Raw genomic sequence first — 24,811 nt, forward strand, 5'->3', positions numbered from 1 at the left:
ACCCTGTGCTCTCTGCAGAGGGCTGGGGGACAATGCGACGCTGAACATGGCGTGCTCCGGGGGAGGCTAGCACGCCATCTAGCCTGCCATAGGCCAGAACAAACCAACCCTTCTGCGCCCATGACGCGTACCATCGAGATGTAACTATATAAATTTATACTCTGGCCCGACAACCATGGCTACGGCTGTGAAGAATTCGCTGGCAGTTTCCCGTACCTGTAGCAGCTCAGCATGGGTCTGGACATTCTCAAATTCCCCGACTTGAACAGTCGCAAGGGCACGTATCGCGCCTATCACTTGAGTGCCATCATCTTGTGGGTGTTTGCTTTGCTCTCTCCCTGTCGTTTTCCTGGGTACGCATCGTGGCTAACGCTGGGCAAGCATCTCGTCCTTCCTGTCCGGCTATGACTCTGGCGTGGCCGGAGGAGTGCTCACCTACAAGCCCTTCCAGAAGGACTATGGCTATAGCTCCGGCACCGAGTCTGAAGTGAGCTCGCTCACTGTCGGCCTGAACCAGCTGGGTTCTTTCCTGGCCTGCTTCGTCTTCTATCCCTTGACCAACAAGTATGGCCGGAAATACACCATTGCGCTCGCCGCCTTCATCTACGTAATCGGCACCATGATCCAGACCATCAACACACACTCCCTGGCCGCCTGGTACGTTGGCAGGATCGTGGCCGGCGTTGGCATGGGGGGACTGAGTGTGGTCGTCCCCATGTATTCCGCCGAGATGACCCCCAAGGAAATCCGCGGACGCTGCGGATCTTTCTATCAGTGGATGTACACATGGGGCGTGATGGCGGCTTACTGGATTGACTATGTGAGATCTCTTTTCTGCTCAACCCAAATGTATATGCATATATATATATATATGTGTGTGTGTGTGTGTGTGTGTGTGTGTGTGTGTGTGTGTACTAACAGACTCAGGGCGTCGCCAAAAGCCCTACCATCTCCAAAACCTCGCGCGAATGGCAGCTCCCAATCGGCCTAGAACTCGTGCCCAGCGGGATTCTCTTCCTGGCCATGTTCACTCTACCCGAGTCGGTTCGGTGGCTACTCAGCAAGAACCGCGCCGACGAAGCATGGAAGTCCCTAAGCTGGATCCGAGGCGACGAGGGCCAAAAGACCCTCGACGAATTCAACGAGACGCAAGCCGGTTTGCGCGCCGAAAAGGCAGCCAAGGACAACTTCACCATCCGCGAGCTGTGGCACCCGTCCAACCGCATGCGTTTCTTCGTTGGTCCGACCATGTTCATCTTCCAGAACACGACTGGAAGCAGTGCCCTCGCCGTCTTTGCGCCCCAGTACTTCAAGTTGCTAGTCGGGGACTCGGGGAATCGTGACCTGCTCCTGACCGGTCTTTTTGGCGCCATCAAAGTCGTCGGTTGTACCTTTTTCATCTTTTTCATGGCCGAGCAGTTCTCCCGCCGTACGCTGTTGGTTGGTGGAGCCACAGGCATGGCTATTTGCATGCTCATCATCACGTTGATTGTCCGCTTTGATCCGACGCAGGGTGGTGACAATGTGACCAATGCTGGTCGCGCGACTGTCGCCATGATGTACCTAGACATTGTGGTGAGTATATATATATACCCTATTACAAAACTTGCGAATTTGAAGAGAAACTTACAGCTTGCAACTAGATATACAACTGCTCCTGGGGCCCTGTTCCCTGGGCCTATGTGCCCGAGATTTTCCCCACGCGCATTCGCTCGCTAGGCCTGGGAGTCAGCATGCTGGCGCACTGGGCGACGTCATTCTGCTTCTCGTTTGCCAGTCCCTACATGATCAGCAACATCGACGAGTACACTTTCCTCATCTTTATGGGCTTTGACTTTGTGGCTGCCGTTTTCACGTACTTTTTCGCGCAGGAGACGCGCGGAAAAGTGCTGGAGGCTGCGGCCGGAGTGGAATATAGTCTCTATGAGAAGGATGAGGTGGCTGTGGTGGAGAAGGGAGTTGAGACTGAGTGAGTAGGACGGTTTTCTGAAGAGTAGAAGCCATATAAATAAATAAATAAATATATATATATATATGTATATTAAAAAGTTATACTCGTCACAAACTTGTAGATAGGAAAAATAAACACTATGCAATGCTGAAGAAACGACTGTCATGTCATGTCATGTCATGTCATAAATCATTAAAACCGCCAACCGTATACCACTCCACTGTATATACATGTACATTCATGAATTCATAGATCGGACCTTACTAGGTGTCTCAAATATTGGTTAGTTGCGTTCGGACGAACATGGACGGCCATTGAACATACATATCCGGACTTCCCGGTTACACATATCCAACTTGGCTGCAGAATAGTGGCAAGCCGGATGCATAGGGCCGACTACTAGTCACCCCCTCGAGTCCCATTGATACGCGATATGAGCCTGGCTCGGCGGCGAATGGACGTACGCATGAGGATGCTGCGGTTGTTGGTGCTGTTGCTGCAGATGGCCCGGCACTGGCAAGTGCGTTGCCTGCAGCGAGGGCATATTCGAGTCATATCCCAGCGTCGCCACTGGCATATGCTGGGGATGTGCCCGGGATGGCGGGTAGGCCAGATTGCGATATGCATCGTTGCTATAGCCCATCTCATGCTGGGGATGATGGTATGGCACCGTCTCGCCAGCCGCATCCGGTCCGCTAACGGACGAAATCGTCGAAGATGGCGGCGGCGGCGGCGAGACATAGGCATGCCATGCGCTCTGTGGGAGCGACATGCGGTGTGTCAGCGGTGGCATGGATGGACCTGGGGGCAGCGAGTCTGTCATGGGAGGGCTGTTGAACGGCGATGAAATGACACTGGCTGGGTTGGAGCTGGTGGACGACCTGCGTTCGTCTTCGCCTGTTCCTGTCAGCCTATACATGTATACATATATACCTGTGCGTTTGTATATATATATATATATATATATATACACAAACAGGGAGGAAGTGTACTCACTCGGATAGAGCTGCCTGCTCGTCATCATGGCCAGCTGCTGCCGCAGGTGCGCAATCTCGGCTTCCAGCGCCGCATTGCGCTCCAGCACGCGGTCGACCTGCTGGCCCTTGGCCGTCAAGTCGGCGACCTGGTGCTCGAGTCTCTCGATGTGCTCCTTGGTGCGCGCGCGGATGGTGCGCTGTGCCTCGCGGTCGTTGGCCCGCTTGCGCTCCAGCTGCTCGGCCGTTAACGAGGTGACTTTGCGCATGCCGGCTCTGGAATCGCGCTTTTTGGTGCTGCTTTTCTCGGCCATGGCAGGTGCTGCAGAGAAGGAGGAGAAGAAGAAGAAGAAACAGAAAAAGAAAAAGAAGAAACGTGCCAGAGAGAAACGGAAGACGACGCAGCAGAAAACGTCTATTTAAGTTTGCTAGCGATTACTTTGCCTCGTTCATCAACTAGCGCTTTAGTGCATGTGCGATGCCTGCCACATGGCTGAGATTCTTTCCGGGCGTAAAGAACTGCACTGCACATATTACTATTCTTATTATGAGAGCTGCAGCCAAGCAGTCCGTCCCAGCGCGTTGGTTCGCGCTGGCTGGCCATTTTCCTGCTGTCCAGGTAGCCGCCGAGGCAATCCACACTAAAGCCACTTGACGCCCACTAACAATGCCATGTGTGCGCCAGCTCCACCGGCTGGCCTGCTGTAAGGAGCGCAGTTGGCTGGCTGCAAGTCATCGCGCGCATATATCCAGGCGCTTAAACCGCCCGTGCTGACGGCGCCCTCCAATCACTGCCCCGCCGGTGTTGGTTGTTGGCCTTGGGAAGTGCAGATTCATGACATGATATGATATGATATGATAATACATAGTCTGTCGATATGTATCACTGGCGGCCGGTAATCCGGCCCTCGGCGCGTTGGCCGAGGTATATACTCCGAGTACACTACAACATGTAGGTAACCCCAGTACAAAGGAATTCTGGACAATTCTCACCAGGTATTCGCGCTTAGAGCCTCGCACCCGCCATTGGCCACGTCGTCATGCATCTAAACCTCCCCCGCGGCGCAGACGTGCATGGCGCGATGCTATTAACAGCCCAGGTGGCACTCGTGCATCCACGGAAAACCGACTCGACAGGCTGTAAACTGTCCGAGATCGACGCAACGCTGTCACTGGGCTGCCCATTGTGATAGGCCTTCGAGAAGCGTTCTCGAACAAGCCCTTTCCGGGCTTCCCTTTGTCCACGCATCCGACACGGCGGTTCACATCCCAGACTGGCTTGCTCGCTGCGACTGGCCGCACTAGACCGACGGGAGAACGGATCTGGCCATCCGCGAGAAGCGGGAAAAAGAAAAGAAAAGGAAAGGAAAGGAAAGGAAAGGGAAAAAAAAGAAAAAGAAAAAAAAAAAAAAAAAGGACAAAGGGAAGACCAAAGAACGAGCTGAAAGAAACACGAAAGAAGAAAGAAATGCTACGTACGTACGCGCAATGTTGATAAAATGCTCAAAGAAGGCATAATTCTTCCCGTGCCTGTCTATGCGTGTGTATCAAAGGGGCAATACTTACCTATCTGTCTGTCATCCAGTGTAGAGAAGTCGGAAATATTTTTTCAAGAAATTCTTCCACGGGTGTATACAATTCACGTTCATTTTTCTAAGTATTCCCAAACTACGTTGCTTGTGTCAAACTGACTTGGCGAATGAGGTACCCGGGGAAAAAAAATATATTCATGCCGTTGGCTATTAATCGTGCATCTCAGTTGTAGCATGTCTGGATGTATTGCCTGTTACGGACTCGGGCAAAAACAGTGAATGATGCCATTTCACAGCGGTAGGCACACGATATGGCAATTAGTGCGTAATGACGAGGTACAAAGGACAATATAATAACCAAATGATACATCGCCACCCATCTTCAAGCCCGCGCTCTCTATCTTGCCATCGGCAGCCTCCACCAGCATTTGCTGCTAACGACGGAGTAGGACGGAGTATGGGATTGCCTGGTTCAAGCTAACAACGGATTCGGGTCATAACAATGGATTTGGGACGTAATGCCATATATTCCGCGGTCAACTGCCAGGCTCACTTAGCTATGGGAGGAAGAAGAAGAAGGAAGAGTGGGAGGTCAGAGGCCTCTTTATCGGCGGGTCTGTACAACCTGAAACTAGTTGCTATATTATTATTATTATTATTTATTATTATCCATGTTTACCGGTATTGTCCATATCCGGCTGTTCCATAATCAATATTGAGGAGATCTTAGCCATTATGTCTTCGGTCTCTGAATCAAGAAGAAAATGCCGATATTCCCTTTGTCAGAACCGGCATCTTCCGCTCTCTCCGAAGAGAGAGAGATATATCTATCTATCTATCTCTAATCTAAGTATATATGATGCGTATTCATCGAGTGGGCAGTACAAGGCTGCGTGCCCGATCGGGAAAGATTAGGGTTAGGACAAGCTTGGAAGTTGCCACCGCCAGAAAAAAGAAACGACCACGAATAGAAAAGAAAGGAAAGGCAAAGCAAAGCAAAGCAAAGAAAAAGAAACGAGAAATTAGCGGCGCCAGAAATACCCAAGATCTATTTGCGTGCCTCGATAGGACAGCGTTTTGTGAGCTATCAAAGCGCGATCTACACCGGTCGATCCCACATGGGCAGCCTCAGGCTACCTACTCGCCTCGCCTGACCAAGCATAGACCAGAATGTCCGTATAAAAGAAACACAAGCACGCTGCTCGCTAAGCTCTGACCGACTCGCATGCTCTTCTCTCAGCATGGCGACTGCATCCCCCATGCTCATGCTCATGCTCATGCTGTGGCTATGGCTCATTGCTCGTCTCGCTGCCTATCTCGCATCGTACAAAAGAAAGCGTCTGCCCCCAGGCCCCAGACCACTACCCCTCCTGGGAAACATCAGAGACTTCCCCCCTGATGGCACGCCCGAATACCAGCACTGGCTCAAGCACAAAGACCTCTACGGGGGCATCAGCTCCGTGACTGTCCTGGGCAAGACGCTCGTCTTGATCCACGACAAAAAGGCAGCGCACGACTTACTCGAGCTGACTGCGAGCAAGACCTCGGGGCGCCCCATGATGGTCATGGCGAACAAGCTCTGTGGCTACGAGTCCATTGTCGTCTGCCAGGGGTACAACCCCATGTTTCGCCGCTATCGCAGGTACCTCCATCAAGAGCTCGGCACCAAGGTGTCTGCAGCCCAGTTTCATGACGCCCAAGAAATCGAAGTGAATCGCCAGCTTGTGAGGGCGCTGCGAGAGCCGGAGAAATGGCTTGTCCACTTCAAAACGTGAGTCACATCCCATCTACGAGAAAACTGACAGACAAAAAGGACTGACCGAACGCAGCACGGCTGGCGCTACCGTCCTGAAAATGGCCTATGGCTACACCATTGACCCGCACAAGCCCGACAGACTGATTGAATTAGTCGACAAAATGATGCTGGAGTTCTCCCTCGCTGCGGTCCCCATGGCCTGGGCGGTCGACATCATCCCCGCCCTCCAGTATCTCCCAGCTTGTTGTCCTGGCGGAAAGTTTCAAAAGACGGCCCAGAAATGGCGAAAATCCATCCAAGCAACAGCATACATCCCATACCGATTTGTGCGGCGCCGGATGGCTGACTGCACTCACCAGCCATCATCGTACGTATCGAAGCTGGTCCAGAAGCTGAAACAGGGAGACAATGCCAATTTGGACAAGAAAGACGAAGAGGCCATCATCTGGACGGCGGCGAGTCTGTATGGTGCGGCCGCCGATACCACAGTGATCACGCTTACCATATTCACCCTGGCCATGATTCAATTCAAACACGTGCAGCGCAAGGCTCAAGAAGAAATCGACCGCGTGGTTGGCACAGATCGACTGCCCAGCTTCAAGGACCGTGACAAGCTGCCATACATCAATGCCCTGGTCAAGGAAGCCATGAGATGGTGGCCCATTGCCGCAATGGGCTTTCCGCATACTACTACTGACGATGTCGAATACAACGGCTTTCACATCCCCAAGGGCGCAGTTCTTCTACCGGCCATCTGGTGGTTTCTGCACGATCCAAAGGTGTATGCCGATCCACAATCATTCGATCCTGAGCGTTTCCTTCCGCCGCGTAACGAGCCCGACCCAATGTCCGATGTTTTCGGTTACGGCCGCAGAATATGTCCTGGACGCTTCTTTGCTGACTCGAACCTCTACCTCAACATTGTACAGTCACTAGCTACATTTAATATCAGCCATGCAGTGGGCGAGGATGGTAAGGAGATCGAGGTGGACGTTAAGCCGAAGCCAGGCCTCCTCAACTATCCGAGCGAGTTCCGTTTCCAAGTTACGCCGCGCAGTGAGAAGCATATCGAGTTGATTAAGCAAGTCGAGCGCAAGCATCCGTGGGAAACTAGCGATGCCGAGCAGCTTGAAAGCATAGATGACTTTGAGATTATGTATTAGAGGGTATCCATCAAGATTCATATATTTGTAACATTCAACGAGCTCCAAGGCGACCTCAATTGGACCCAAGCTTGTCTGAAGAGGGGAGATTTGCTTAGTTTACTACCTATGTATGGTCTGGTGAAACTATGGATATTCACGCAAGCCCACGAACCAAGGCACGTAGTTCCTCGGTCGTCTTCTCTCTCACCCCAACCAGGTCATTATCGTCCCGTTCCCAGGGGCGTGCCAGTGATCTTTTAGCAAGACAATATTGAATCTGCACCCCGAAAGTCATCGGGGTGATATTTCCCGAACGAAGGTCGGCCATCGATTGATCCAGCAGCGGCTGCATCTCCTGAGACGTTACAGTCCAGCCATCATCTCCCAAGACGTCCTTCACGATCTGTAACAGCTGCACCTGAGACAAGAACGCATTATGCACATACACCGGCCTGTTGCGAGTCTCCTCAGGCCGAAGAAGAGCGCCAACAGTCGCTTTCCCGGCGTCTTCGAGTGTCGTCCACGGAACCACATTCTCCCCGTCATCGAACAAGGTGGCCGACTTTGTCCCCAGTTGAATACCAGCAATCCCCGTTGAAAGACACCAGTCAAGATAGGCCCCGCAGGCAATCAAAGTAAAAGTCATGCCGGACGTCTCAGCTTTCTCCTTTGCAGCTTGATAAGACTCACGTTTGCGCGCGAAAACGGGCATGTCGTGAACCCCAGGGAGGTCTGGGTCGAGGCCGTAGTCGCTCACGATACTAAGAACGCTTAAGTGTCAACCCCAATCAATAGGAACGCGATGCAATGAGACCTACAAGCGATAGATGCCATTAGCAGCTGCAGCCTCCATCAAACGCAGGGGTGTATCAGCATCATCCGTGAAAGTGTTGTCAATCACCGCGTCTTGGCCCTTGATGGCTGCAGACAGCGACTCGACGGAGCCAAAATCGACGACCCTGACCGTCACACTGGCCGGGAATTCTTTCGCTGTACGGCTCAACACAGTAACCTCGAATCCCCGATCGAGAAGCGCTGTAAGAGTGTGAGAGCCTAGGTTCCCGGATGCCTAGGTACCAAGCAATCAGCTTAAGCACAATGATATGCCAAATTTGAGAGCCAATACCCCTGCGAGCGCTACTTTGCTGATTGTATGTGTCATTTTCCAAATCTTTGTTGTGGTATTGTAGGTAGCTATCTGTTTGGTGGTGTGTCGTTGCCCAGAGCAGCTTTTATACTTCGTTCCTGGTTCGGCATACGAGATAAAGCCGAGTCGACCTCTTGCTACCAAATCCGGAGATAACCATGCTGTCGCCCCGTATACAACCACAAGCTGCATTTCACAGTCAAGTAGTTGGGTTGATTATTGAATCTTGAGGCATCTGGACTCTGGATTCTGGACCTTGCCATGCTTGGCCGGGGGGATCTAGCTAGCTCTAAGGTGATGCCAGCGTCCAAGGTGAACTTTCCGAGGCATGAAAACCTCGGAGTAAACTTGTCATTACAGTAAGGATCTAGCTCGTTCATGCTCATAGCCATGAGATTATAATTATAAGAATCTGTTAGGATAATAAACAAACATACAGGCAGAGCAGAACAGCCAATCAGCGCGCACTCCGCACTCCGCCCTCCGCAGTGTTCGCCTCAGGCCTCCACGACATCAAAACGCTGCATAAGATTTGTTTGTTTCTTGTCAACGTGTCATCTCGCCCTTCGCTTTCTGCATGCATTGTGCAATCCAATGAATTAGCCATCTCGACCGACCTGACCATAGGTCTGATTGACACCATGGAACGGGACTACAAAGCCCGCAAAGAGGCCTTCGTTTCCAATCTTGCCGGGGGCAGCATCGACGAGATCAACGCCGTTGCACTGGTCGCTTCAGTAAGTCGCGACAATTGCCAACACCCAAAACCATATAATTCTCACCAAAGGCTCTTCTTCAGGTCTCGGCGCTGTTATGGTCAACGCTACAGTCGCGCCTTTCCTTCTTCACTCCTTACACTCCGGCGGCGCTCCTGACTGACTTCCTGCTCAACGTCGGCGGCATCCTCTTTGCGACCACCATATACTCCGCGTCCCCTCTACTGCTGAATATCCTGCTCCTATCCCCCGTCGCTCTCATCCTCCTGACTTCTAGACGTGTTCGTCCGCGCCAGAAACAAGCCAAGCCCTCGCGACACGCCCAACAAAATGCCACGCAGACACAAAACCTCGCCCCGTTTCCAGTACACCCCTTCCTGACCACATACCGCGCTGCCATGATGGTAGTGACTTGCAGCGCAATCCTTGCCGTTGACTTCCCCATATTCCCTCGTCGATTCGCAAAAGTCGAGAACTGGGGCACCTCACTGATGGATTTGGGCGTTGGATCATTTGTGTTCTCGGCGGGCGTCGTGTCAGCTCGTGCAATTCTCAAAACCCAGGTGACGGCGAAATCGGCATTGTCTCGACAATCGAATCTCTTTCAGAGACTGGTCGCTGCGTTCCGGCACTCCATACCTTTGCTGGTATTGGGTCTGATTCGTTTGTACAGCGTCAAGGGCCTCGATTATGCCGAGCATGTGACGGAATACGGCGTGCACTGGAATTTCTTCTTCACGCTGGGCCTATTGCCTCCTTTCGTCGAGATCTTCCACACGCTATATTCTGTCATCCGGTCATACGAGGTTCTGACACTTTTGATCATCACTGCTTACCAGGTTACTCTTGAGTCTACGGACTTGAAAGCTTATATTTTGGTATCACCACGCGGCCCAGATTTGCTGTCCAAAAATCGCGAAGGCGTATTCTCTTTCATCGGGTACCTCGCCATTTTCCTCTCTGGCCGTGCGACGGGGCTACGAATCATCCCTCGCGGCACAACCGATATCAAACCCTCTGCAGCACAACAGGCCAGAAGGCGAGTGCTAGTTTCTCTAGCCATCGCGGCAATAAGCTGGTCAGTCTTCTTCATATTCAATTCCACCCCGGCTTTCGGCTACGGTGCTGGGATCCCCGTATCCCGCCGCTTGGCGAACATGCCATATGTGCTTTGGGTTTCTGCGTTTAATAATGCGCAGATTCTCCTCTTCTGTGTCACGGAGACTCTTCTTTTCCCCTCAGTGCACAGAGCGACAGACAAGGAGACCGAGAGGCAAGAAACCAAGTTTGCGACCAGCCGTATCATGGCGGCCTTCAATAAGAATGGGCTGGTCGTTTTCCTGGTGGCGAACCTGCTTACGGGCGCCGTGAACCTGTCGTTCAATACTTTGGATGCGAATGCCTGGCAATCGCTGGCTATTTTGATCGCCTACATGGCCCTGGTCACGGCTTTTGCGCTGGGTCTGGATGCGTCTGGGCTGAAGCTGAAGATATAGTTGCTTGTTTATATAGAACATATAGATGTACAGTATGTGTAATAGTAGTGAATCGCCGAGAGTTGTGTCCGTATGTAGCATATCGTAGGCGGTATGCTCAGGTTAACTTAGTGTAAAGCCGATCGGGCTGATGTCATAACGGCTTGCATGTGATTCTCTGAGGGCTCCATTACCTCGCAGCTCTTGCACTCCCTCTACACATTCATCTCTCTGCACGCTCATCACCCTCACAACATGAGTCTCCAATTCCACAACTACCCCGAAGCTCGCAAAGGCCCCGCAGAGCCTTACAAAAGGGAGGATGTCTCTTTGCCGGTCCTGCGTGGAGCGCCGCTAGCTATTGGCGCGACCTTGTATGTCTGTCTCTACACAAAATACTTGAACCCTAGACTTTAAAAAGAAAAAAAAAAAGGCAAGACGGAACATATCTAACATGAGCAAATACTCAGAATACACCATGTAGCATTCCTCCAGAACCATCTCTGGCACAATGCCGGCCTGACCAACTTCCGTAAAACGGTGAAAATGCTCAACAGCTATGCGCCGCGTTTTGATCCTACCGTGGTGCCAATCTTCAGTCGCAGCGACGCAGATACACAACCATCGCTTCCAACTCCCCAGGAACAGCGCGGGGCTAGCGATGCTGGTTTCTGGACCTCGGTTGATTATCATCAACGGTACTTGTCTGGTGACCTGACACCGACCGTTGTCATCGAGACTCTGCTTCCGTTGATCCAGAGAGAAACAAAGCCACATGGCAAATTCTCCATTGGGTTCTTGGAAACGCAAGTCGACACCGTCAGGGCTGCTGCGGCTGCCTCAACCAAGCGGTATAGGGATGGAAAGCCGCTTGGTCCGCTGGACGGCGTTCCTGTTGCTGTCAAGGATGAGGTTCATCTGAAGGGGTATAAAAGAACGCTTGGTAGTAAGCTTGATTTCTCGCATGGGTTTAATGCGACGTCTTGGTGTGTTGAGAAATGGGAGGAAGCGGGAGCCATCGTGATTGGAAAGACTACGATGCATGAGGTCGGTATTGGTGAGTTGGATTTCTGCGTCTTAGCACAAAAGAGAAAAGAAAAAGGGCCTGACAGTTGTCAGATACAACAAATAACAATCCCAACACCGGAACACCTCGCAATCCATTCAACCGAAACTACTACTGTGGCGGCTCATCTGGGGGTTCAGCCTATGCCCTCGCTGCAGGACTTGTGCCAATAGCTCTTGGTGCTGATGGCGGAGGATCCATTCGTGTACCGTCCTCATACTGTGGTGTTTACGGCCTCAAGCCTACTCACGGCCGCATTTCTGGTGCACCCAGCCCATCGCTAGCTCCCACTGTAGGCGTCTACGGTCCTATGGCTTCTAGCATAGACGACCTCGCGCTCGCCTACCGCGTTCTAGCTGCTCCGCCACCTGCTGATGTAGACGGCATTGCATCCGAATTCCCAAACCCGCTCACCATATTAACTTCATATTCACAAACCGCCAAGCACAGAACAATCGGCCTTGTTCGGCCATGGATCGACCGTTCAGAGCCAGCCGTGCGAGCCATTTTCGACCACATGATTAAACACCTACAAGACAGCAAGGGCTACAGAGTCATTGACATTGACATCCCCTACCTCCCCGAGGGCCAACAAGCGCACGCCCTCACAATACTCGGCGAACTCGCCTCCGGCATCCCCTCATCCGACGTGAGCTCTTTACTACCGCATACAAAATTATTAATATCCGTAAGCGGCACCAAATCCACGGGCACCGACTACATAGCAGCGCAAAGAATGCGAAATCTACTCATGTGCCATCTATCGCACCTCTTCACCACACACAGAGAGTCCGGATCGGACCTGCTAATCCTCACCCCAACCGTGCCTATACCCGGCAGCGAGATCAAGGGTGGGAAGAGGGATTTGACATATGGCATCTCGGATGCGATGAGCTCTACTCGCAGTATGGAGTTTGTCTATTTGGCGAATTTTACGGGATGTCCTGCTATTAATTTCCCCGGTGGGTATGTGGAAGAGACAGGTATGCCGGTTGGGTTGATGGCGATGGGGGAATGGGGTAGCGAAGAGGCTCTGTTGACGTTTGTGAGGGATACTACGGACGTGGGTTCGTTGGGTGTTGAGGGGAGGTTGAGACTGCCCACTCACAGACAACAACAAGATGATGATGATGAGAATGCTTCGTGGGTAGATGTAATCGGTGAAGCAGAAAGGAAAATCAAGGGTTCAAACGCGAGCAAGTTGTAAAAAAAGGTATTCTGTCTTCAGTGGATATAGTTACAACGATAATGAGTAAGAAACAATAACAAATCACATCAACACCGTAGACAGACACAGAAACAGAGACAGAGACCGGTACTTACTCCTCCCACGCATCTAACTAATCAACGCCGCATGATTCCCGTTGACCATATCCATAACAACACCGCGCATCTATAAAAAAAAAAACAACCATAATACCATCGAAGTAAAAGTCTCGCCGCCTGTATTTAATCAACTCAAAATAAAATCACAGCGAACCGGAAATAGTACAGATACAACGAAAAAGAAAGATAGAGGATGAGACATGTCAAATGAATATCCCCTCCCCTTGATATGGAACATGAAACTCACAGCCTAGACCTACATCGTCACTTTGAGAGCGTAATTCTTCCAGAATCCGCTCGCTAGGATGGGGTCCATCGGCCAGTGTGTCTTTGATGTGGATGATGTACACTTTGAATCCTGCCAATGGCGGCGGGCCTGTCCACTGCATGTCGCTCTCCGTTTGAAAACAATCTGATTCTTCGGCTTTGTTATCGTTATCATTGACCTCATCGCCATCAATGGCATTATTCTCGATTTGAATTTGCCCACTGTGATGGTCGGTCATGACTGCGTCGTCTTTGGAGTTGTGATTGTTCCCCTTCGGAGTCTGTGTAGATCGTTCGATAGAGTCTTGCGGTTTTGCAAGGTGTGTCGTGAATTGGCGGTTTGAATGAGGACTGACCTGGGCATCAGAGTCTCTTCTCTTCCGTTTGCTGGATCGGCCTCTTCGCCGCTGTTCATGTTGTTGCTGCTCTTGTTCTAGAGGTAGACTTCTTGCTTCTACTACTTTCGCTGCGAGGACCTTCAATTCCGCAATAAGATGCCTAGGACACAGATGCCCATAGAGAGTCTCATCGTCGATGGCATCATTGTAGGAGCATTCGATAAAAATGGCGCGTAACGATCCAGATGCAATTTTCGGGGCCGCAATCTCCCACACACGCTTGTTGCGAGGTTCCAGGGAAACCGAGTCTGGTTCAATGTCGCCAAAGATGATAATTTCATTTCCGGAATGTTCGTCTTGAATGAAAAATGCCGAGCTTTCCACAACTCCCCAATTGGTAGTGTCTTTAGAAGGGGTAGCTGCTAGGTTTGATGCGAGGTGTGGAGAACGTACTGGAGAATAGATGCTAGACAAGTCAATCAGCTTATTTTGCTCTGTTTGATAAAACACGTGAAGCAGGCGATATTTCAAAATCCAATGACTTACTTTCCATCAGACTGGTCAATTGATAGAGTACGAGTCGTTGGCACTACCACTGACTCTGCAAAAACAGCACTACCTATCCGATGATGTCTTCCACTTTCAGCATGAAACCGCTGCTTACACCGACCGTGACTCACACTGAGACACTTGGTGAAGAGGCCTTCACATGCGCGTACATAACCACGGCTGTCTCCTCGTCCAAATCTCGGATTCCCACCCTCAACCAGTCTCTGGTAAGTGATCAAGCCAGCACCGCCATCCTCATCAGACAAGTTAGGCCAGATGATGTCGTTAAACATATGGTTTTTCATAGCTGAGATAGCGGACGGAAGACCGGCAACTGTCTTTGGGCCGTTGCTTGCCTCGACAATTGGCGTATTAATGGCTAGTCCAGAAAGATGATCTAGATGTGGGTGCGTAATCAGTACCGAGGCAATCACCTCGCGAAAGATGTATGCAGCATTTGCCTGAGCTGTTTTGTGTGGAGGCTGGAGGCCCATAAAAGGCCCATTTTCCACGGCCGCTTTGCCGTCTTTATCAGTAGTAAGGGTTTGGTCCAGAATACGAACTATGCCTGCAAGAAGAGTCCCAGCATCGACTGCAACAACCGAGCTCCTGGACCAATTTCTGGAAGTAGATCTAACAAGAAGACCGGTAACTGCGTCCTCTTTTGGGCCGCCAGTTGGTCCCTATGAGGAAATTAGTTTCTCTAGGAAATTCTCTCTTTTTTTTTATTCCGGTTGAGATTAGGTAGAACTCAACTTACCAGGACAATAACTTGAAAAGCGGCTCTATCCATGGTTTCTTCGACCATATTTATCGAGTCTTTCTGCTGTTGCACTAGGAAATACTCCCCAATTCCTGCGCCAGAAACCTGATCTTTGATATCTGACGAATGTAACTGTATATGTATCCTGCACCGGGTCCACTTTTTTGCTGGACGGAAAGCCAAGTTTCAAAGAATCGGTTCAACGGGACCAAAAGTACAAAAATATAAAAAAATAAAAGAAGTGAGAAAATATGATGAAATCTCTAGAAGATGGAGACAAGGACAGACAGCCAGACCAGTCTATGTCTCAATTGAAGAGCGTTCATGTAAGATGTAAGCCTCGGTGGAGATCAGACTGGTGTACTCTCGACAAACGGGCGTATGAGCGGTCAATCAGAACAAAGAAGTGAGAAAGTCCCCCGGGAAATAAAATAAAATAAAAAGCCGCAAAACCGAAGAAATGTCGTTGGCGCCTGCTTCCTAGGCCGCGATTTCCAGTGACATTGTTATCGTTAGCGAAGTATATGGTATATAAAACCTGGCGCTAACAGATCGATGATGTACGTAGTGTTAGTTAGGTAAAGTAAAAGAAGAAGGGAAAGAAAAAAAAAAAAAAAAAAAAACGAAAAACAGATATCCTCCAGAAAAACAAGAATCACAAGAAGCTGATCAGCGACAAGGGTTGTTTAATTAGTTGCGCGGTAGGTATCATCTCAAAAAAAACATAGAAAGTAAGACTCAAGAGAGAGGTGGCAAAAGAAGCAGCGTCTTTCATGCTACGACAACGCACGAAGCAACTTGCCCAGGGAACAAACGGGTCTTGCAGCAGAGACGTGATGTGGTGTGCGAGGCTGTCTGGTTTCTCGGACAACAGGGAAAGGAGAAAGGAGCATTGCTGGGGTCAATTGGGAGCAGGAAGAGTCGTGGATGGAGAGAGAGGTGGTACAGATTGTATATCGGGCAAGAGCTCACTTTCCGGCTGGGGGAAGGGCCCGGCTGTGCTTGGCCGCCTCAGGCCGCGATGATTGCGATTACTCCAGATTCAGCTAGCCGGTTTGGGCCTAGCGGGAACGTCATTCAATTTGTTCCACCACGGAACCGGATACGTACATTATGCAGAGAGAGGTATATATTGACAGTGCAAGATCGCTGCCCGCGCAATGTATATAGTAACTAGTATATGCTACCCAAGTGTTGTGTGCTCGCAAGTCGCTCAGCTTCTACCACCAGTGAGTAGGTAAGGGGAAAAAAATAAATAAAAGAGAGATGGGGAATCTTCTAACTTTAACAAGGGGAAAAAGTCCAATACAATAAGCCCAACGAATACATAAATCATCCTTGCCAGCCCAACGGTAAGTCGAGAAGAAATACGAAAAGAGAAAGAAAGAAAGAGGCAAAGCCAAACACAATCCCGATAGTAACACAAAAGGAAGCAAGACGCCATCCATGACCGCTAATTTTGGAAAACGTAGCAATGAGCCTAACACATGACGAAAAGAAAGGGAAAACGACTGATGGTGACATGATAGATCAGTAAAGCGCAGGTAGGCGGAAGAGGAGAAGCAGGGGAGAGGGTGCTGAAACAAGTATGATAAACAAGAAAAGGAAAAAAAGAAAGGAAGCCACTTCGTGTGGCAAGACACCGTCATGCAGGTCATCGTTGCTGTTCGCGCTGAATTTGATCTTCTTGTCTCTCTTCATCAGTCATCACAGCAGAATACCCTGGCGGATGACCAGCATCCTCATCTTCATCCCCATTCTCCGAACTAAGACTATTCTGTCTGCTCAATTCTGGACTTGAGTATTCTGGGGGCGGGCTCGTCGCGGTTACTATATTTAGACCCTCCTCTGCGGCACCCGACCTGAAGCGACTCGAGCCTTCACCAATATCCTCGTGCGAGGGTATATGCGCCAGCTGTGCTAGAGAGATATCGGTTGGTGATCGGATCGGACCGGGACTAGGCGCATTTGACCGCGAGCCTCGATATCCATCATCGATATATCCACGGGCAACAGGAGCAGTGGTCTCGCGCCCTGATTCAAGGAGGATACTTCCTTGTTCACTTCCATAGGGCGGTGGCGGTGCAAGACTACCAGTCATGGGAGCCAACCCCCATTTTTTTACATTAGCCTCGATGAAAACAAATCCCATCTGCCCAAAATTAACATGCACTGTGCATGGTCCGTTGGCACCAACTGTTGGAAAGAAATTCGGCGATTTGAGGCCATGTACGACATCGTCCAGCTTCTTTCCATTGCGTGTGAAAAATAGCGTGCCGGATCGCGGTCGATATCCCACTCCAACGACATCGCCTTGGGAATACTCTGGGCCATAGTTGAGAGCCTTGAAGGGTTGGTTGTATCTTCGATGACCAGTCGATTGATAGGCGACAGACATTTTATGAAACCCTATTTGGTGTGCAATGCGATATTAGTCAAGCACTTTTGGACGAATATGCAACTAAGCCCAACGAAAACAATGAACGTACCTGGCAGTCTAAATAATGGATACGGCTTTGTAGTCATGCCGATACTAATCAAGGTCGACTCCGGTTTATCGTATATCTTGGATTCCCAGTAATAGACCTCGTTCTGTTTTGGAACAGGCAGGTTGGTCTGAACGCTGCATTCCGAGTCGAAGAATTCAATTTCGGTTCGGCCCTCCACAAAACAATTGGCGATTTCCAGTTCCGGTTCAAATTCCCAGGCAGAAACTCCCTTTTCTTGTATAGCCAGAAACTGCGATAGCGAGATATCGGTCTGCATGGTTTCGGGTGGATTTGCTTGAATAAAAGCTATCAAATTGCGCAAGGACGTTAGAACTGCTGAAAATAAATAAAAGAAAGTTCGTTTTGGACAAAAAACGCACCTTTAGATCGAAGATACTCGGCCCTAGAAAGGTCATCCATGATCTCCAAGGCTTCAGCCTCCTCTCGAGCGAACGCTTCTTCATCGTCAAATTCTCCCGGTCTCCCTATTCGATCAAGCAGGATTCGACCGCGCCTCGTATATTTGAAAAAAACGATGATAGTCAGCACGACAATGGCGACTCCGGCGGATCCTAAAGCTGAAAGAAGGCCGATAAGAATGCCTCTGCCGGTGGAGCCGGAGGAAGCTGCGACTTCAGCCATCACATCTGGCGTTGACGACATCGACACCGGTAACTCTCGCAGCATGAAAGGCGGCAGGGTCAATTCTGGCCTGGAAGTGTGCGAGCGAGCAGACGTTGTGAAGCCAGACGGTGACGCCATGGCCGGCGTCAGCAGGGCCGAATCGGGCGGGGGCATTACTGGTGGTGGTGCATTAAGAACGGGCGGGCGATTGCAGTCGGGCGGGCGCAAAGAAGAACTGAGCACTAGAAGAGATATCTTGTTGTTTCTATAAGAACACACAAATGGACACGGGCTGCAGAGATGGGCGATGGGGAGAGGGGAAGGCGAAGGCAGGCAGAAGGCGAATTGATAAGCTTAGTTCACTTTCCCCTTCCCGGCGCACCCTCGCCGCTTTCGTGCAAGCGCACGTGACGTAATGCGGCTTGATTGGCCGTCGCTTCAGACAACCCATTTGGATCCTTGCTTTTTCTTGGGGTTGAAGACCTTCACGCTACTTGGAGCTGCTCGTGTGTTGCAATCCTCATTGTCTCCCCCCTTTCTCCCTTCTCCCTCGAAAACCCTGGCAAGCATCGATCGACAGGGCCTGTCGTCTGCTACCTAGACACGGAGCGCTCTGGTTTGAGGAAGCCTCGATGAAGATTCTGTTTTATCCCTCGGGCTCGATTCATCTTTTATCGCCAAGTTCAGGCTGTTCTATTAATAGGTAGACAAGGGCTTGGGACTATTTTTATTAACAAAGATTAGTACATACATACATGCAACCTGGAAGGGAATCATCCAATAAAACAATAAGCTAAAATGCCATACACAATGCGATGCGGTCCCACGGGTATCTAAATTATTCGGGCAATTCATGTACGGCATGTCCTTCCTGAGCCGATAGCTCATGGAAATTACTGGGCCGGCGTTCTACAGAGTTCTTCGGCAGCTCTACGGGTTCACCAGCTGCCGCATACATAGGCTTATATTCTGCCGACGGTGGATTCACTGGTGGCGCGCGAGTGTTGCTTCTCTTTCTCCGATTCCACCACCAGAGCCCCAGACCGATAGCAGCTACTGCAGCAATACCACCAACAACCGGACCGGCAATCCAAGCCTCGCTGCTAGATCCGCTGGAAGAAGCATCGGACGTCTTACCGGAGCCGGAAGAATTGGAAGAGACAATATGAGCGTAGTTGACGTTCGAAGCAGAAGCTACCAGATTAACCGAATTCAGCAGTTGACAGTTTTCGTATCCAATGCCCATCGTGGGATCGAAGATGATTGCCTCGCAGGCGGGAGGGTCAGAATATGTAGCACATCTGTCCATACACGATGTGATATTTGTCTCATGCACAAATGTGAGGTTCGTAGCGCTAGTTGCCTCTTGGGCGCAGGAAATGCTGAATATAGTCTCTACGTCGCTAGCGTAGCTAGTGTAGTTGGTGATTGTAGGGCAGCCTGTGGCGATGTCCGGTAGGTCTATGACGGCGGTGTGTAAAATATATGGATTGAAATTCACGACAGGCTCGCTGGCATCGTATAGATAGCAGTTCTGATATCCGTGGATCATGCCGGGATTCCACGAGGCAGCCCGACAGAGCGGATGTGCGTCAACACAGATATCCATGCACTCTTCCAGGCTGTCAACATGGACGGGACAAAGTGTGGAGGACCAGGGGCAGTACGATCCAGCGGTGACTTCCATATTGCAGTTTATCGTGAAGTCCACCCCCGACGACGATGTCTGTTTTGTTTGGTTCTGATAGGGGCAGGAAGTGTTCGCGATGAACAACTGGGACTGGTCTGCCAGAGCAGTAATCAAGTCCGTATTGGTTGCCAGGTTGGACTCGGTCGATGCGGTCTTGTTTGTCAATTCCCAGCATGAGCTGTTCGATGCTTGATAAACAATGCCATAGCAGTAGTAGTCTTCTTCAGAGCAGCTGGTGATACAATTGGTGTAGTTGGATTTGGACGTCGGTGCGCTCGAGCTGTATGCTGATGCTGTGATGTCTTCTCCGCAGTAGATGGTGAAATTGAGTCCATCAGGAGCGGTGTAATTGTCATCTGTCTGGCAGTCGGTGTTTGCTAGTGAGCAAGAGTTTTGTCAGTTCGGGAGCAATGAGTCGCGAGTCAAGGGACTTACGCATGGTATAGGACAAAGAAGGGAGAGAATCCGAGAGGCTCCAGGGAGAAGGAGTCACGAGTCCAGGTGAAGGTGAGGTTAGAGACTTTGGAGATCGGTAAGGGAGGGGAGCAACAAAGTTTACATACGTCTGTTCCCTAGGTCTTGGCCAAATGCAATCTCCAAGCCTTCAGGGCTCAGTCATAATTACAAGCATTACGGAGTATTACGAGTAGAGTACTACGGTTGACCCCGGTGATTTGCCTAGTATGGTGGGCCTTGCAGGGGTGTAGGCGGTCAACAAAGTTACACTTACCGCCTGCCTATATTAGTTATTACTACACCTTGAGAATCCGCGCTCCGAGACGTGCTCTAACTAATCAATCAATAATATGCCTACCACCCCAGAGTCTACTACAGCTCCAGAACCAAAATTATATTTAAAACAGCTTACTAGAGATGATTGGATCTATATATTGATTCTCTAAGACATTAATTTTACCTATCTATAGATTACTTTATAGCTTTATATTATACATAATCAAGTTTAATATATATGCCAAACCCAACATGCTACACCAAAAAAAGCTTATAATGCTAATTCCAAGCTATCTAAAGCTGAAGTTAATTTAATTATTAAATAAATAAGCTTCTTTAAACATGCACGCTATATACCTTATTATAAGGTAGTATATGAGCTTGAGTGTCAGAGAATCAGAACGTCACAGCCAATAGATCAGGTTAGTCACTATGAGACTAATGCACATCGGAATAAAGGATTACCCGCGAAGCCTTAGGATTAGGGTAATAAAGCTAGCAGAGCCGTTGCTATGTTAACTATGTTAGTTAGAATAGAGTGAACAGAGCTATTGCTATATTAGCTATAATAAAGAAAAGTTATATAAGGATACTTATTTACTATATATTTAGTTTTCTTTTATTATTTTAAATTAATTATGATAACTTGAATATATAATCTTCTATTAATTAAGATATTTATAGTTTTATTTTTATTTCTTTTATCTACTAAGATTTTTTAATTTTAAAAGTCTATTAACTTTACCTATTAATAGTTATCTTAGCTATATTTGATAATAATTTAATTAAAATTTCTAATAATTTAAAATCTTTAGTTAAAAGAGAAGTCTTAAAGATAAGTAATAATAGTATTTTAAATCCTAATTCTAACAACTCTAAATCTTAACTTGTGAATTACTAATACTAGTAATAGGAATATTATAACTATTAATAATAAGGATATAGTAGTATTATTATAATATATTAAAAAACTAGAATAAGTAGTGATTAATAATAAAAGAAGACTAAGTTATATATTTTAAGAAATTAAAATTAGAATAGTAACTTTATTTAAGAAAAAATATAGAATCTTTAAGATATATCTTGCTTAGATATGACTTTATTTTATATATAATAGTAAATAAATTATAAGTAAATCTAATAAAATATTAGTAGTATTAAGCTTCCTTAATAGAAAAGTTATAAAGTGGTTTGCTTTATATATTATTAACTAATATTATATATATAGTAATAAAGAATAAAAAAACCCTAAAATAATTATAATATTTTTTAGTTATTGGTATTATAAAGAGAAACTTAACCAGTTATAGGGAACTATTAATAAGAAGATTGAAGCTATTAATAAGATTTAATATATTAAATAATAAATTTTAGTTAAAGAATATATTTTAAAATTCTTATAGATATTAGAAGGACTATTATAGAATAATTAAGAATTTAGAGACTAGTTTTATAAAGGACTAAAAGATAATATTAAAGACTAAATCTTAATAATAATATTATAATCTAAAATATTCTAAGCAATGATAAAAACAGTATCCTAGATTAATTTAATTATTTATATCTAATAATTGGAAAAAGAAGAGTTTAAAAGAAATAAGATAAATTTTTATTAAAGATAAACTAAGAATAAGAATAGAGATATTATAATATAGTTAAATATAACCTTGTTTAAAGAAGAAAAAGATAAACTAAAAAAGAATAAAGTCTGTTTTAATTATAGAAAACTAGATTATTTTATAAATTAATGCTAAAAGTTAAGAAAAAATTAGAAACTAGTCACTTTAAATTTAAAAAAGTAAATTACAATAATAATTCTACTAATTTTAATTAATAATAGTAAAGCTGATAAAATAGCTAATAATGAGATTAATTCTAATGAAGATTTAAAGAAATCGGTCAAAGATGAAGAATAATAATTAGAATAGATAATAAACTATAAACAAATCTAAATAAAATAGATATAATAAATTGAAGAGTAGAAGGCTTTAGAATATCTAAAAGAAATATTTAATAATCTAAGCAAGAAAGATAAGAAATAAAGATAAAAAAGATTTAGTCTTAAAAGAAGTGTTAAATAAGTAAGATAAGTTAGTATTAATATAAGAAAGAGATATCAATCTTATAATTTAAAGAAAGAATCAATTAGCTAGGCATTTCTCATATATCACCTTGAAAATATTAGAGACTTATTAGAAGAATATAGTAAAGATGCTAATCTAGAAGAAATTAATATAGAAGATTTTAGTATAGAAGATACTTAAGTAAAATCTTTATTAGAAGAGTTGCTTTATATTTAACTAATATTATAAGATAATAGGCTAATAATAATAACTTATAAGAATCTATACTGAAAACCAGACAAAAACCCTTTTAAGGAAGAATTAGAAGAAATATAAAATAATACTATTTAACCTTAAGAGAATAATTAATATAGTTATATATTAATAAATACAACTTGTTAGGAGAAGTCTTAAAAGAAATGGAAAGATTATATTGAAGAATATAAATACTATAAAGAATGGACATATTATGTGTGTTAATGATATAAATGAATATATGTAATCTTAGTAAATATATATGAATATATATTGCATGAGTGAGGATGACACTTTTATAATGAAATAACTAGATATATGAGGAATTGCTCTTATCATTACTATCTAGTATTAGGAGGAAATTTGTATTGAGAAGTATATTAGATAATGTGTTATGATTTATTATGTGAAATACATCTTGTGAAGAAAGAATAAATAGGATGATTTTTAAGAATTCTAGAAGTGATTAAAGAATTAAGACTTGAATATTTATAGGAATGAATAAAATATCAGTATATCTATTAAGAATCTGCACATTCTTATCATGATGATATTATAATCACTGAATGCGAAGCAGAAGGATTATATAAATAATATTATTATAATATTAAAGGATATTTCAAATATTAATAAAGATACTAAAAAAGGCATATAATTATGATTAAACTTATTATAATAATTATAGAATAGAAAGTAGTTAGTTAAATAGTGATGATATTAGTAAAAATTAATGAAAAAGATGTGAGAATCTTACTAGATTTAGAAGCAGTTTATAACTATATTAGAGAAGAATTTGTAAAAGAAGTAGGACTATCTATGATTTAGACTGATAAATAGGTGATAATTATCTCTATTAATGGAGAAATAATCAGTCAAAGCTATAAGAGATAGGTATTAAATATTGTTGTAAAATCAGGACAATATGTTATAATAGTGATGCTCAACATCGTATTAGTATTGAGAAAATACTATAATGTTGTATTTAGAATGGCATAATTATAAATATAAAATCTAATAATTGATTAGATAAAAGGAATAATAATTATTAATAAAATGATATTAAAGATATGAATGATTAAAAAGAATATTAAAGAAATTATATAGCTATATGAGGAAATAGAGAGAATCCTTAGTATGTTATTAGAAGTTGAAAGATTAGTATAAAAGATAAAAGAATAGGAATAGAAGATAATATTTATTAAAGATATTAAATATATTAATAAAAAAGATAAAGTATAAAATATAAAAAAATCATAAAATAATTAAAGAGACTTAAGTAATAAAAATAAAATATAAATTAAAAATAATAAAATAAAGAAAATTAGGATAATCTAATAAATATAAATAATTAAGAAAATAAGAATTACTAAAAAAACACAGAAGATAAAACTAAAACTAAAAGAACTATATAAAAAGGAATTTATAGAAATTTTAGTAAAATTACTTAAGAAATATCATAAGTTTATTGAACTATTTATGAAAAGAGAATAATAATTACTAATATATAATAAAGAATTTGAAGTATGAATTGAACTAAAAGAAGAATTTATACTATTCTTAGTTAAGTAATATTATAAATTAAGAGATAAATTAAAACTTAAAAATGAGTTTATTGACAAGTTTTATAAAGTAATATATATATAATTAGAATATAGAAAGATATCAGCATAATTGATATTTATTAATAAGAAAGATATAATTAAATAAATAATTATTAATTACAAAGCACTGAATAATGAAATAGTGAATAATATAAATAAGATATCTTATCAGGAATAAAAGAGAGATCTCTTATAGGGAGTAAAGATTATAATAGTCTTTGACATTTAATAGAATTATTACAACCTATAAATGGTTAAAGATAATATTTAGAAAATAGCTTTCCTTATAGATAAAGAACTATTTAAATGGGTAGTTATACTAATAGGTTTAAAAAATCTACCAGCATAATTT

General features: G+C 45.3%; 9 protein-coding genes across 9 annotated transcripts, besides 3 other annotated features; 4 read left to right on the forward strand and 5 right to left on the reverse strand.

Moving 5' to 3' along the window:
- Positions 1 to 231: 231 nt before the first annotated feature.
- Positions 232 to 1,973, forward strand: UA08_08611 (hypothetical protein; the record flags this gene model as incomplete). Its single annotated transcript, XM_020263708.1, has 4 exons — positions 232 to 314; positions 382 to 820; positions 928 to 1,575; positions 1,644 to 1,973. 4 exons carry the CDS (start codon positions 232 to 234, stop codon positions 1,971 to 1,973), a joined length of 1,500 nt encoding a protein of 499 aa, XP_020116177.1.
- Positions 849 to 913: a repeat region (Identified by RepeatMasker using a combination of RepBase library and repeat library created with RepeatScout).
- Positions 1,974 to 2,354: 381 nt separating the features above from the next.
- Positions 2,355 to 3,239, reverse strand: UA08_08612 (hypothetical protein; the record flags this gene model as incomplete). Its single annotated transcript, XM_020263709.1, has 2 exons — positions 2,355 to 2,884; positions 2,948 to 3,239. The coding sequence occupies 2 exons, from the start codon at positions 3,237 to 3,239 to the stop codon at positions 2,355 to 2,357; spliced, it is 822 nt and encodes a 273-aa protein (XP_020116178.1).
- Positions 2,864 to 2,925: a repeat region (Identified by RepeatMasker using a combination of RepBase library and repeat library created with RepeatScout).
- A 2,459-nt stretch (positions 3,240 to 5,698) lies between the features above and the next one.
- Positions 5,699 to 7,376, forward strand: UA08_08613 (hypothetical protein; the record flags this gene model as incomplete). Its single annotated transcript, XM_020263710.1, has 2 exons — positions 5,699 to 6,228; positions 6,287 to 7,376. 2 exons carry the CDS (start codon positions 5,699 to 5,701, stop codon positions 7,374 to 7,376), a joined length of 1,620 nt encoding a protein of 539 aa, XP_020116173.1.
- A 136-nt stretch (positions 7,377 to 7,512) lies between these two features.
- On the reverse strand, positions 7,513 to 8,520 carry UA08_08614 (hypothetical protein; the record flags this gene model as incomplete). The annotated part of the gene is made up of 3 exons (XM_020263711.1): positions 7,513 to 8,119; positions 8,177 to 8,427; positions 8,485 to 8,520. 3 exons carry the CDS (start codon positions 8,518 to 8,520, stop codon positions 7,513 to 7,515), a joined length of 894 nt encoding a protein of 297 aa, XP_020116180.1.
- Positions 8,521 to 9,146: 626 nt separating this feature from the next.
- On the forward strand, positions 9,147 to 10,717 carry UA08_08615 (GPI-anchored wall transfer protein 1; the record flags this gene model as incomplete). The annotated part of the gene is made up of 2 exons (XM_020263713.1): positions 9,147 to 9,242; positions 9,293 to 10,717. 2 exons carry the CDS (start codon positions 9,147 to 9,149, stop codon positions 10,715 to 10,717), a joined length of 1,521 nt encoding a protein of 506 aa, XP_020116172.1.
- A 234-nt stretch (positions 10,718 to 10,951) lies between these two features.
- On the forward strand, positions 10,952 to 12,969 carry UA08_08616 (hypothetical protein; the record flags this gene model as incomplete). The annotated part of the gene is made up of 3 exons (XM_020263714.1): positions 10,952 to 11,070; positions 11,167 to 11,753; positions 11,816 to 12,969. 3 exons carry the CDS (start codon positions 10,952 to 10,954, stop codon positions 12,967 to 12,969), a joined length of 1,860 nt encoding a protein of 619 aa, XP_020116179.1.
- Positions 12,970 to 13,291: 322 nt separating this feature from the next.
- On the reverse strand, positions 13,292 to 15,050 carry UA08_08617 (hypothetical protein; the record flags this gene model as incomplete). Its single annotated transcript, XM_020263715.1, has 4 exons — positions 13,292 to 14,159; positions 14,240 to 14,250; positions 14,374 to 14,925; positions 15,003 to 15,050. 4 exons carry the CDS (start codon positions 15,048 to 15,050, stop codon positions 13,292 to 13,294), a joined length of 1,479 nt encoding a protein of 492 aa, XP_020116181.1.
- A 1,609-nt stretch (positions 15,051 to 16,659) lies between these two features.
- UA08_08618 (hypothetical protein) lies at positions 16,660 to 18,569 on the reverse strand (the record flags this gene model as incomplete). Its single annotated transcript, XM_020263716.1, has 4 exons — positions 16,660 to 17,414; positions 17,495 to 17,800; positions 17,875 to 18,360; positions 18,398 to 18,569. The coding sequence occupies 4 exons, from the start codon at positions 18,567 to 18,569 to the stop codon at positions 16,660 to 16,662; spliced, it is 1,719 nt and encodes a 572-aa protein (XP_020116182.1).
- Positions 18,570 to 18,956: 387 nt separating this feature from the next.
- On the reverse strand, positions 18,957 to 20,247 carry UA08_08619 (hypothetical protein; the record flags this gene model as incomplete). The annotated part of the gene is made up of 2 exons (XM_020263717.1): positions 18,957 to 20,185; positions 20,244 to 20,247. The coding sequence occupies 2 exons, from the start codon at positions 20,245 to 20,247 to the stop codon at positions 18,957 to 18,959; spliced, it is 1,233 nt and encodes a 410-aa protein (XP_020116183.1).
- Positions 20,248 to 20,926: 679 nt separating this feature from the next.
- Positions 20,927 to 24,811: part of a repeat region (Identified by RepeatMasker using a combination of RepBase library and repeat library created with RepeatScout) that runs on past the window's edge.

This window comes from Talaromyces atroroseus (assembly GCF_001907595.1).
Source record: "Talaromyces atroroseus strain IBT 11181 chromosome Unknown scaffold_15, whole genome shotgun sequence".
Taxonomy (NCBI): Eukaryota; Fungi; Ascomycota; class Eurotiomycetes; order Eurotiales; family Trichocomaceae; genus Talaromyces; species Talaromyces atroroseus.